This window comes from Gordionus sp. m RMFG-2023, chromosome 1 (assembly GCF_954871325.1).
Source record: "Gordionus sp. m RMFG-2023 chromosome 1, tfGorSpeb1-WG-v2, whole genome shotgun sequence".
NCBI classification, from domain to species: domain Eukaryota; kingdom Metazoa; phylum Nematomorpha; class Gordioida; order Chordodea; family Parachordodidae; genus Gordionus; species Gordionus sp. m RMFG-2023.
Genome location: NC_088775.1, coordinates 21615231 through 21628877, shown reverse-complemented (window position 1 = coordinate 21628877; position 13647 = coordinate 21615231). Strand labels below are relative to the sequence as shown.

General features: G+C 27.2%; 1 protein-coding gene across 2 annotated transcripts in view; it reads left to right on the top strand.

The window, feature by feature from the left end:
• The window catches only part of LOC135922988 (putative uncharacterized protein DDB_G0277255), a 64262-nt gene extending 50989 nt beyond the window's left edge, over positions 1–13273 (top strand). Inside the window, exons 4-13 of one of the 2 annotated variants that reach the window (XM_065457562.1) lie at positions 1269–1586; positions 2107–2243; positions 2866–2986; positions 3424–3629; positions 5307–5538; positions 7906–8016; positions 8459–9145; positions 10959–11372; positions 11508–11579; positions 11791–13273. In XM_065457562.1, coding sequence (XP_065313634.1) covers positions 1269–1586; positions 2107–2243; positions 2866–2986; positions 3424–3629; positions 5307–5538; positions 7906–8016; positions 8459–9145; positions 10959–11372; positions 11508–11579; positions 11791–12158 — 2666 coding nt within the window. In that variant the 3' untranslated portion in view covers positions 12159–13273. Of the gene's footprint in view, positions 1–1268; positions 1587–2103; positions 2244–2865; positions 2987–3423; positions 3630–5306; positions 5539–7905; positions 8017–8458; positions 9146–10958; positions 11373–11507; positions 11580–11790 lie in introns of both variants that reach the window. The other variant, XM_065457561.1, reaches the window with a different exon arrangement.
• The last annotated feature ends 374 nt before the right edge of the window (positions 13274–13647 follow it).

Sequence of the window (13647 nt, the reverse complement as noted above, 5' to 3'; positions counted from 1 at the left end):
TCATTTCCTTTTTTGAGAAAATTATAGAGTAAAATTATGTCAGCTGCAAGTTCGGCTTCTAGTGAAAGGCTATTTTTTGTATCCAATCTCTTATTATAGGAAAAGCGTACACAATTGAAATAAAAAAAGATGGACATTCTTCTTTTTCTAAATAAATTTCGATTTATAGATTATTTATTTTTTGTTATTAATATGGATTATGAAATTAGAGAAATAAATAGAATGAATTCAAAAAAGTGTAAAATTATAGCAATAGTTTTGAAAAATTTAAAAACACCGTGAATTTTCGGGCGTGAATCAAAATATTGCTTGTCGTGAGCGGGCGGGTCGGGTCGAAAATTTTTTAGTGGTAAGCGTGAATTTTTTTTATTGCCACCATTAGGCCCACGCCCACCTCTACTAGAAACTACTTTCTTTCTCATATATTTCATGAAATCTTTCATTCACATTTCTCTCTAATATTTATTAATAAAATATTATTTGCTCTATTCATAACCTCCCTTAAATCCAAATCAATTTTTTGTAGCATTTTGCTAAAATCATATGTATTATTAAATAAAAAGGAAACACATTAAATTATATTAAAAATGGTGACTTAATAATAGTCTGCAAAAGATTCTCAGCATCTGCTGGAGCTTTTTCTTTGCTTGATATATAAAATTCAAGTGCTGCAAATACAACGTCATATAATTTATTTTAAAAAATATAAAAATGATCAAATACTGTAGATCAATCATTATTTATAATAAATTAAAAATATAAAAATAATTTTTTTTTAAATTTCAAGTATTTATTATCAATTTAGTAAATTTAATTAAGAAAATTTTTTTCATGACTTCCAATTCCCTCCCCCATGCTTACGCCACTTCTTTCTTTCTACCCACCCTTACCACTCGTTATATACCAAAATTTCAATATATTTTTATCGAAGGATAAACAACTTTGATTTATTCGTAATCATACTATTTCTAGCCTTTTTGATGGATATTACGACTCAATAATAGAAAATATTCTTTGTACAAGCTCCTCACTCCCCACACTATCCATTTTATTGTAAATACGGATTTTAAAATTAAAAAATATATAATCCAGAATTGTTAAAGTATATACACAGATATACAGAAATGTATTTAATGCTAAATATCTATTGTATCTTATCTAAATACATTTATATAAGATATATCTTTATCTAGATACATTTTAAGAGTGTATCTAGAGATATTTATAGGAAATATATAGGTATGAAAAGTTCTAATATAAATATAAAGGCAATCCCTCCCTCATTGATAGCTCAAAGGAGTACTCCGAAAGTGATTGGACCCAATGCTCGGGTGCTGACGATAATACTTTGGAAATTTATCCCAAGATCAAGACCCTGAGCGAGCGAGTTGCTTGGAATTTCCTAAATAACGCTAGTTCGGAAGCGATATTAGTCGACGTTGATGCGTTAACGAACGGGGAGAGTAATGGGCAAGAGGCTGTTTTTAACGAATCGGCTAAAGTTTGTCGTAAAGATGAAGAGCTAGAAGGCAAAAAAAGTCCAAGGAGAGAAGGAAAAGATGAGGAAATTGTTGAAGGATTATCGGGTATAAAATTGCTATTTTAATTTAGTGTTCCAAGAGTTTATTATTTACTTAATTTTTAAAAATAAAGAAATTAAGAAGTGGGTTGGACACTGTTTATTTTTCTTAATTTAAAGAGGTCAGGTCAATAATATCCTTTTCACTAGTTTGTTAAACGGCTCGCTATGAGCCGATTTTTAAAAACGGCTATCTCAATATTTTTATCCAGAAAAATAATACGCAAGCCTGAAGATTTAGTTCATAGAATGAACAATGGTCTAGTTAGGCAATATTTTTTTTGGCTAAAATATTGAGTTAGCCATCTTTAAAAATCTGCTAAAATCAAACCGTTTGATAACACTACTTTTCGCATATGATTTTGAAATAATAAAATTCAAGGTATTTTTGAAAATGCTCATTTTAGATCCAAATGAATAAAAAAACTACACAGATATTAATATATTACGTTCGGCGTCAGTTAGATTATTAGAGAGATAGAAATAATAATTTATTTGATATTTTTTTATAAATTGTAAAAAAGAAGAAAATACGGATGTAATTTACGGTAAACCAATATATTCTAAAAAAGAGGACGATTATAAATTCGAATTAGTCGTAATGAACCCAGTCGTAGTGTTGGGTCCCTCTGTCACAGATTCATACACCGGAGCCGGTTTTGAGGTTAATATAAATTTTCTCTCATCTACTATATTAATTTCGTTACCTGGTTAACTAATCCTATATTTAAAAGTCTCTATGGGATTTGAATGCCATTGAACTGGTTCTTCAGTCATGGAAATCTCTATTTTTTAAAAGGTATGCCTTCGTTATGAATTATTTTAGATTACTTTACATAATACGATTGTTTTGTCCATCTCTTTACATATTATTTACTCAGTAGAGTTTTTACAATTCTAGATGAATGACATGGGCCAAGTTAACTCAGTTTAGCCATGCCTTCTACAAATCTAACTTTAACAAATTAATCTATAATTACAGTGCTAGAAAATTGAGTTATTGAGCCAAGGGTTGTGTTTTATATAAAATATTAAAAAATACAAACATATCATTTTGGGTTTTTAATGCAAAAAAAAACGCTTACCAATTACCATTTATATTTTATCTGTATTAAAACGGAAACGTTTAAATTTGTAAGCACTTATGTTTGTTTAAATATTTTTTCTTTTGATTGCCATTTTAAAATTTTTTAAAATACAAATAATAAGTAAAGTTTTAAAAAGTATTTTAAAGAAAATGATTATAATTTAGAAAATAAATTTTTTAAAAATATTCCTCATCGTAGTTAATGAAAAAGCTAATGAGAAGAGATATTTCGGCCATACCGAAGATAAATTTTCTGATTATTGATGTCAGGGACGTTGCATTGGCTCATTACAAAGGCATGATAACTCCACAAGCTTCTGGTAATGCATTTTATATAATACCATTATATTTTTTCAAATTTACTAAATATATATTCTAAACAATTGTAATATTTTTTGAACAAACTTAAAAAATGTATTCTACTTATTATTCTCACACTTATTAAATGCAGTCTACGTTTATTATATTTTATAATTAATCTTCACAACATAAATCTACAACTCTAAATATTTCTCAGATTTTTTAACTATCAGAGGCCTGCAGGGATTTTAAAATAATAAATTGTATCAAATAATTATCGAAAATTATATAATAGAGCGTTTAATATTTATTTACTGCTCAAATTTCAATTTCTTTTTGATAATATTATAAGGAAAATCTTTTATTAAAATTTAAAAATAGACAATTATTATTAGAATAGAAGTATTAATCTTAATAAAAATATTTTAGATTTTTTAATGTTCATTGTGTATATTAGGCCAACGATTTTTACTCTGCAACCGAGGCATATGGCTCAAGGAGATAGCCAATGTTATCAATAAAGAATTCAAGAGTAAAGGGTACACAGTGCCCACTTTGCAATGCCCTTCTTTTATGGCTAGCCTGTTGAAAGGATTCTTCGATAAGACACTCAAGCATTATTTACCTTTTGTGGGCAAAGAAATACATTGTTCTAATCATAATGTAAGTTTTTAATATAAACAAATAAAATATTTTATGGGTTTAAATTAGGGCTGTGTCGATCCACATATTTTTCACCGATCCGATATTGGTTCAAACCCGATCCGATATCTATACTGATTTTTCACCACCCCCTTTTGAACTAAATGTAATTAAGAAATCAATATTTTTTATGCAAAAAATCGAATTAATGAATCTTTCATTATTCCTCCTCGTGAAATTAGAATTACGCAGATAACGCATTTTGCAAAATTATCTTTGTCTTTTGTAAAATATTTTCATAATTAAGAGATACCATATTTAAAAAAATTCTTTTATTAAGGTATAAGTAATAAAATTGGCGTTATCCTTTAAGAAGATTAAAAATAAATAAAACATTGGGTTTTTCTTTCTATTTTTATAAAAAAAAAAATTAAAATACCATAAATCTATTTTAAAAATAAAAAAATTTAGGGAGTTTTGTGCATTTGCATTGTTTAAAAAAAATATTTAGAAAATATTATAAGGTAAAATAAATATGCATAACATAAAATAACAAAAAAAAGATCGGATCGTTTTTACAGGTATCGGCTAGATCCGATTTTTTGGAAAAGGCTAAATATCAGTGCCGATCCGATATTTAATAGGCATAGTCCTAGTTTAATTACAGGGTTTTCCCATTCAAAGAAGGAATAATCGCGAAAAAAGGAAAAGTTTCGATCATAAAAGAAATATTCATATTCAAAAAAGGAACGTTTTATCGTTTTTAAAAATTTACTTTTTTTGTTGCCCATTATAATAAACCCGAAATGTCCTTTTTTGCCATTTTTGGTTTTTTAATATCTCTAATTTTATGTCATTATCTTTAATCTATTTCTGCCACCTTTTCCTAATTTTTTTTTTTAAAAAAAAATAATTTCCTTCAATTTTCCATTTTTTTAAATTTTAAACATACTTTTTTATCTTGAAAATTTCTATTTATTGTTTATCATATTATTTTCTTGAAAGTAAGAATTTATTTTTAAAAAACAAAAAAGAATAAGAAAAAAATGAATTAGAAAGATAAAAATTTTAAAATGACATTTCAGGACCATTAAGATAATAATAGACTTAAATTATAACACGATTTACCTTTTTTTGAATGAGAATTTTCGTTTTTAAAATGGGAAACACTGCTATTTATGAAATAGAAAATAAGTTCCCAAATATCGATCAAAAAATTTCCATTTATCAATTTACAAACATAAAAAATTTAAAACATATTTATTTTTTCTCCCTCTAAATATCCCAAAGCGAATTGTAAAAATTCTCTCCAAAATCTATCGATGTGAAGTGAACTCATTAAATACCTCTTTAATCTCTATAACGCAAATATTTACCCTATTTCATAAGACTTATGAAATATTTAATAAATTTGAGGCGATAAACACCTGCCTCATATTTTTTTTATTATATAGAATTTCTTAAATGAAATATGTGGTAATTTCTTTCTTTTTAAATTTTTGTTTTGTTATATTATTTGTTTTACTCTCTTCTTTTTCGTTCATTTTTAGTCATTTCTTTTCAATCACCCAACATCATTTGATCATATTTAGAAATTATATTTAAATAGTTTAAAAAATTGTTAGAATTTGAGCTTAAAGGGAGGGTGCTAATCAAGTTTTATATTTTTCGATTCGCATACACAAAAAAAATATATAGATGAGAGAAATCTTGCAAATCATACCTAGGGAACTACACCAGACTATAGTGGATATGGCACAAGACTTGATAGACAATGGACAAGTCAGTTTGACACAGATTGCTAGTGTTAACGGGGCTCATCTTAACGAAGCGGATTCCATCATTATGAATGGGAATAATACGGCTAATGTTAATACAACCACCAGTTATTCTCTTTTCGGAGCACTAACCAAAAGAACAGATACTAAAAGTTTAAAAAAAAACAAAGATTGTTTTAAGCTTTAATTGGTAAGTTACAATTTCTAGTCTCTGTAAATATTTCTAAAAAATTAACCAAAAATATTTATTTTTTGTCAATTTATTACAAGAATGGTCAATATAGGTCGGAAAGGATATATATGTGCTTAATTTTATTCCTTTATTAAATAAATATTTGGTTTTTCCTAACTTGCCTTAATTTCAGCTAAATGCTTAAATTCTAATTTTTAGTATTTTAAAAGTAAGATTTAATAAAAATATATTAAATTAGTATTATATCTTCAATGGTAGAATATTGATAGCGACTGGACAGTATAATCAAATTTTATTCACCTAGAGTTTATTTTTTTGTGCTGAAACTTTTTATTTATTAATTTCACAGATTAAAAAATTGTAAAATTTTTTTTTGGTTTATTCTTTTTTATAAAATAAATACGTTATTGGTCAGATCTAAAGGGTAAAGATCTGGACCTGTACCAAATCTTTGACCTAGCATATCTCCACTATTGAAAAGTATAAAAATCAGCACCTATATAATGGTAAAACTATACTTTAATATATTTTTCTTACAAAAAAATAACAGTAACACCTATTATTCTTCTTTTATTGCCTTTTCCAAGTTTACCCGGGTAAGCATTTTTTCCGATTCTCTTTCTCCATTTTCCGAGGTCGGTCAAACTTAGCATTTTCATGTCATTATCTATCACCTTTACCCGGCTTATTCTCGCCCTCTGGGTCTTGTTACCTTCACTTTTAACCAACAGCTCTATTCAATCGTTCTTCGTATTCCATTCAACATGTCCAAGTTATCCCAGCCTATTTATTCACACGGCATCACCTAGCTTCATCTATTCTCTAATTTATTTTCTTGTTTTACTCTCTCAGATATACCCCATTTATACATCTACCCATTTTCATCTCCTTTCTTTCTAATTTGATTGCTTGTGTTGTCTTAATTACTCCTATCTCCGCCAGTTCATATAATTTTATCAGGCAGCTTGTATAAATTTTTCCCTTCAAAGCTAGATGGACATTTTTATCCTTTAAAATTGAAGATACTAAATTTCTAATATGCATATTTTATTCTTGTTACCACCGCTACTGCACTTTGTTGCATTTCTGATATCAAAACGAGTCTTATTAACATCATCTTGCACCCTTTTTCTATACTTTTTACAATTACCTGCCTTTTGCAGATTTCCTAATATACCAATATTCCTACTGTGTGAACCCATTTAGAAGAGCAAGTTACAATTAATGGTTTTTCTAGCAATCTTATCTATGTATTTTATTATTCCGTTTTACTTTTCGCTATCAGTACCAGTTTTTCGGCATATCCCATTAAAGATCTTTGTCATCTCTTCATTACTATACAGATTACTGATGTAGCCCTACCTTTATTATCATATATTCGAACTATTCTCCAAGACAGTTACAAGCCATTCATACACACCCTACTTTCTCAGGGCTCGCTTTGTGACCTCTCGGTACTTGGGTAAAATGTCTTCTCCAGCTCAATAAATTTACAGTATAGCAACTTTCCCATTGATATATTTCTTGCATTTGCTTCACTATAAAAATAATGTCCATACTACCTTTCCCAGGTTTAAAGCCGACATGCATATTTTTCATTTGATCTTTAATTCTCCTCTATCATATTTGAAGACATTCATTACCTGATACAAAAGTTTAATTACCCTCTATGACCCATAATCTCGAGGATTAATTATTATTTTCTTTGAAATAAATATAAATTGATTCATTATAATTCACACATTTATTGTTTATTCCATAATACATTTTTATAACATAATACGCACAGACACAACTACGGAAAGCAATAATAACAATTGATAATGATTATATATATCACAGTGATAGGTAGCTACTAGCTAGCATTTATTAGCTATATATATTATTAATATATATATAATCATTAAATTAATGAATATAGTAATTCATAATGTAATACATTATATTCAGACATATTTTTCAGTATAATTTCTAATATGCTGCACTTTGTATATCGGTATTTCACACTTTTCGGCAGTTATCAGGTACAATATCTGCAAGGATAATCAAGTTACATGAGTCAATCGTTCCCTAGATCTTCAGATGCCTCAAACATTTCTGTCACCTTTAATTATCTTCATCTTTTTTTAAAATCTTTTCTAATTTCAACTTTACCAAATCCACAGCAAGGCCCTTCCACATTTGCATATCATTTTTCTATTTATTTAATATCCTTTTTATACACTCTCGAAAGAAAGTTAAACTTATTGATTTCATTACTATCAATCAATCACGATTTTTCCCTCAGCATTTTTGAAACATTTATAAATTTTTTTTAAATAAATAGAGTCACTCAAAAATTTTGCAAAAAATACTAATGGGGATGTCGAAAGTTCTCTTAAATTATTGAAAGATACTAGTGGTTCCACCAATCAAGCTCTGAAAACGGACGAAAATGGTTTTTAATTTTTTTCCCGGGAGCATAAGAGAATTAAAAAAAAAAGGAAAGAAAGTTTTAGTTAGAAATTATTGGACTAAGAATCATTATAATATTTGAAGAAAAATAGTATAAAGAGAAAGATATGGATACATATAATATTTAGCTCTACTGTAACTATCAGAGGTGTTGCAAAATATTATTGTAAAGATATATTTAGACGTAGATTTACATATCTAAATATTTTAATAAGTGGTAACAATTAATTAATTTTATTATTAAAGTTTATGTTATTGTCATTACATAACATTTAAGCAAAATATTCTACAATCAGAAAAGGCATAATTAAATATGTAATAGGATAATGTATATTGTATCATTATTATAAATATATGGGTACGTTAGTTTTTATTCAAGTTGAAAAATTATTTAAAATCTATATTAAAAAAACACAATCAATTAGATCAACTTTTCGACACTAATTTTGATCTCTCACAAACTTCTCAAATTAATAGAGACGCGATGGAAGCAGATAAATCTAACACGATCGATAAATCCATTAGTAAACCTTTAAATAAATTACATCACAGCATGAGCATGAGCCGTGTAAAGCTCTTCGGAAAAGGGTGGCAATCGCTCTTGCATAATAGTAACACTTCGTCCAAGTTGACCACCAACAAGGAAGAAATGAAAAGTTCCAATTCTAACCCTGGTTCTAACAGCAATACCTTACAATTAGATGGAAATAAGGATTCTTCAGAACTCGTCAAAGATGATCATCAACAGACTCCAAATATCACCACAGTTAAGAGTAATAGTTTGGAAGGTGCCGGAAGTAACAAGGATTCGAGAGAAATTTCTTCCAATAAAAAGGGGGCTGGAGGTAACAAAGTTGCCAAAAAAAAGTGGAGTTTGCATTATCATCATAATTATCTATCTACCAAAAGGAACAATCAAAATAATATGGCTACTAATTCTAACGAAAAAAATATGGACGATGGAAAGGAAGTTTCTAAGGAACCCTCTAACACCGATAATCCCGGCAAAGTTTCTAGCAATGAAGCAAATACCGTTAATCCCACTGGAGGAGGTGGTATATTGGGATTGAGTGGTATGGCTAAATGCTTTCCTCATTACTTCAAATCTTTGGGTAAAAAATATAAACTTATTATGAATTGTGGTAGACAGGGGTTATTTTATGCAGAATATTATTTAGTGTTAATTAAAATTTTGATTTAATCTAAAATATTGCTCAATTTTTATATCAGTAAAATATATCCCTTTCTAGTTTTAGATATCTTATCATTTACAATTTTTTACCTTTTTTTAATGTTATGAATTCTTTCTATTCAATTCCCTCTACGACAAACATTATGACTGAGTTAAACTTTACAAAAAATTTATTTAAAACATCATTTATCTATAAATAGAATGGAAAATGTTATTTTAATTCAAGTTTCGATGTTCATTTATATTATTATAGGTAGTTTATTTTGGAATTTCCAATAATGTACTTCTGACAAGTTATAAAATTATAAGCTTATCATTTTGTGAGATTATTCTTTGAATCAGTTACTATGATCTCTGGAGGGGAATTATGTTTAAACCACATCTAATTAGTTCTCTTTTATACTTTTAAAATTGCATAGTGTTCTTTTTCAGATATATGACCAATATTATTTAATTAAGTTTACAGGGTAAGATATTATTTTTTTAATAAAAAATTTGAAAAATATATTTTTGTATATTACTTACAAAATAAATTGAATCTTTTATATTATCAGAGACCTGCGGAGGTACCTTTGCACGGCCCAGCCGGGTTTTATATTTACGGTGTATAATAAAATTATACCTATACGGCATTTCGTAAAATGAGTAAGTTTAAATTACCACAATTTCTATTCGACTGGTCGATGGTAATTCGCTTATTTCCTGTTCCTCGTGTAATTTATATAAGTATCAGTCATTTTGTACTATCTCCCTGTGAACATATGCAATTGCTTGAATTTGGGACAGCGAACAGAGGCATAATAATGCTCATCTAAATAAATTTTTCCCTTAAAAAGTTTATTATTTAATTGAATATCTCCTAAAATAATGATTATTTGAATGGTATTTTATTAAAAAAAATTTTTAAGAATCTAAAAAATGAAAATTGGAAGATATGATAAGTGAATTAATGTGATATATAATTCTATGATACACAATTTTTAATTTAATTTTTATAAATAATAATGGCGATTTAAAATATTCGGCAAGCCCAGGGTATTTAAAATTTTTTACGGCTTAGAATTGGGTCTGCAGGTCTGTATATTATATGACAAAACAATAGTAGTCAATTATATTTGATTTCTATATGTATGCATAAACATGTAAAAACTTCATAATTATTTTAAAAATTTTACAAAAATATAGTATATTATTTAAATGTTCATTTTGATATATTTTGATCTTTCATTTGTTTATTACTTATTATGTATATAGATTAATGTTATTACTTATTATATAAAAGTGATTTAACAATAAAAATATTTTATATACTTTTAGAATTGCAATTGAATTGAATATAAACTATAACTCATCATTATAATATATTTAAATGACATAAGATATTGTATAAATTATAAATGTTATTCTAATAAATAGTATATTAAAATTAAAACCATTGGTATCTTTACATGATACAAAATTAGATGATATCGGATCGGTAATCGGCCGATATCAATTTAATATCGGATCGGCCTCCAAAAAGTGGTATCGGTACACCCCTAGAAATAATAATTGAATACTATTGTTTTGTCATATAATAATAAGGATTATCATTTCTTTTGTAAGTAATATACAAAAATAACATCTTACCCTGTAAAGAAAAATTAGATACCATATGATATATAAATTAATTATTCCTAATGTGATGTTAAAATTACATTTTTTTTAAAACACACTATTTGGGATTTCAAAAGTCATGGACGACAAATGCGGCAATTCCGGCAAAAGTAATCAGCAATCCAAAGGCGATAACCAAGACAATTCCGCCACCAGCTCTAAATCTAACACATTAGAACAACCTTCCGAAACTAACATCTTCCAAAGGACGAATAATATTAACAATAACGCGAACTTCATAACTTACATCGATTCCCATAGCTTGAATTCTCAAAATAATAACAATTCCAATCATCCTAACCTTCCCAATTTAGGGAATATAAGCAAGAAAGGACTGGGTTCAGGAGGCCATACAAGTCCGCCTCCAGTCGTTTTGATATCTTCTAGACCTATAACACCCGAGAGTGAGAAGGTACTTTCAGCCAATCAATACCAATCTCCCATAAATCAAAATTACGGGCTGAGCGATGTAAAGATGCTATTGTTTGAAGGTGACGAATTATTATTTTAAATTTGAGATAATTTATATTTCTCAATTGCCAAAATATTTTTTAAAACAATTCTCTTTTCCATTGGAATGCATTAAATTTCTGTAAAATTATAAAAAATTTAATTATCTTAAATAGGAAACTCCAATGCTATGGCTACCGATATAGTTAGAGGAGCGGTACTTTACGGAATGAATCCATACAATCAAAGTTTAAAGATAATATATAATATAATAAGCCAAATAAAATTAATTACTCTATTTTTACCGATATGGCAAACTTGATGGTCATCGCTTGCAGGGAACTCCTAGCTTTTCTTATATCATAATAGTGTAGATACTAATAAATAACGCCTATGAGTGATAATTATTTTTTAAATATCTAGATATATTTTTCATATAAAAAAAATACTTTATTAAAGCCGACTCTAACCTCTATCACCAAAATCCGAATATAAATAATTATAATAATTCACAAAACGGTTCTAATACGTTTACAGCTTCCACCACTTATCAACATTGCAGAAAGGAGTCGCTGAGCAAAAATTTTGTTTCTTCCATTCAAGGAGTCAGTTTGAGCAACACCAATAATACGTCTAACGAAACCATATCTATAACTAATAATAATAACCAGGGCGTGATATTGAACGGCTATCATCACGAGAATGAATTTAATATCAACGGACACCACGAGGATTGCGATGTTGCCGGAGAACCTAATATTGAGGAAAACTCGAAAAAAGGCAAAGAAATTAATACTAGTGGCTCATCATTGATTGTTAACGCTTAATCCCGTCACCTATTGCCCTTTCAAATGAAAGATAAATATATAATTTTTTAAATGAACATAGAAATCGCGAATTTACAATATCATATATTATATAATATGAGTAATTAATATTTTTTAATTGAAAAACAAAACCTTAACTGTTAAGGGTGGCTTATTTTTTCTTTGCTTTATTAAATTAGTATTTTTTTTCTCCCCCTATAAAAAATTCTACTTATATTTTCATAGATCACAACATAATACAATTTCATTTTTCTTTTGGAAACAAAGTTTATCAACTTGAATTATTAATATTTTTTTTAAATTTATTCATTTCATAGATTGATATAATTATTTAATGAATGGAAAGATTCCTACTACACTATTCTCAATGATTCCTAGTACTAAAATTTTTTTAAAATATTTTTGAAAGATCTTACATTATTGTCATCCATCATTTTTGATTATTTAATATAAGAGGCCAATTGTTTTAGCATTGTAATAATTTTTTGTTTAAATATTTTTTATCTCATATTTTATGATAATAATAGATATTTTAAAAACAAATTTCATATAAAATAAAATTATTGATCTGTAAGCCAAATTTAAAATTAATATAGTTTTCTTATATGCATCTATCTTTCCTTGTGTAAAAAATATATTCCTATTTTTAAAATTAATTTTACTCTTACTTTTGGTTATATTCGATTTTTAGCAGTCCTAAGATTAATTTATTGTACCTTAGGATTGTTACATAAAGGTCATTTAGAGCTAACGAAAAGTAAAAGTTAATTAAAAGATTTTTATACTATTATGTACTATTGCTATATATTTGTGAACCTTTAATTGAAATAGGTCTGATTTTTCTATATATTATTTTTAACAACTAAGACTTTTTATATATTATAATTTGTATTTAATTAATTAATTTAAAATACTATAAGAAATGTCTTAAAAAATTAATTTTTATATCGCATTTCTACCATATATTTTTTTTGACATAAGCTTCTTCAAAATAATATTACGAATATAAGAATTTTTAAACAGGCTGATAATATTTATTTTATTAATTGATTATATATTTATAGTATACTTAAACATAATCATTTTAATTTATTATAAATTGTACCTTTTATATGTTTTCTCTTTTTCATGTTAGCCCTTTCTATGTACACTAATTCTTTTTCTAAATTAAATAAAATAATTTTTTATCTTGCGCTGGTTTTCTTTCTTTAGTACTCAAAGACATTTAAGTTTAAACTTTATCCATGCGTGGAATCTCTGTTGAGCGTAACTTTTGTAAGCTTAAATAAATCATGACTTACCTGAGATCCTACATTAGAACATTGCAATAGGGTCCTAGCAGGCCTCTACAAAGTTTTGAAAATATAACATTGTAAATGTTTTATCAAAATAAAATAATTATAATTTATCTGTAAATTTCGCGGCTTGACCTGAGCCTGAGCTTAAATAATCTTGTGTCCGAGCCTGACCCGAGCACATATTTTTTGTT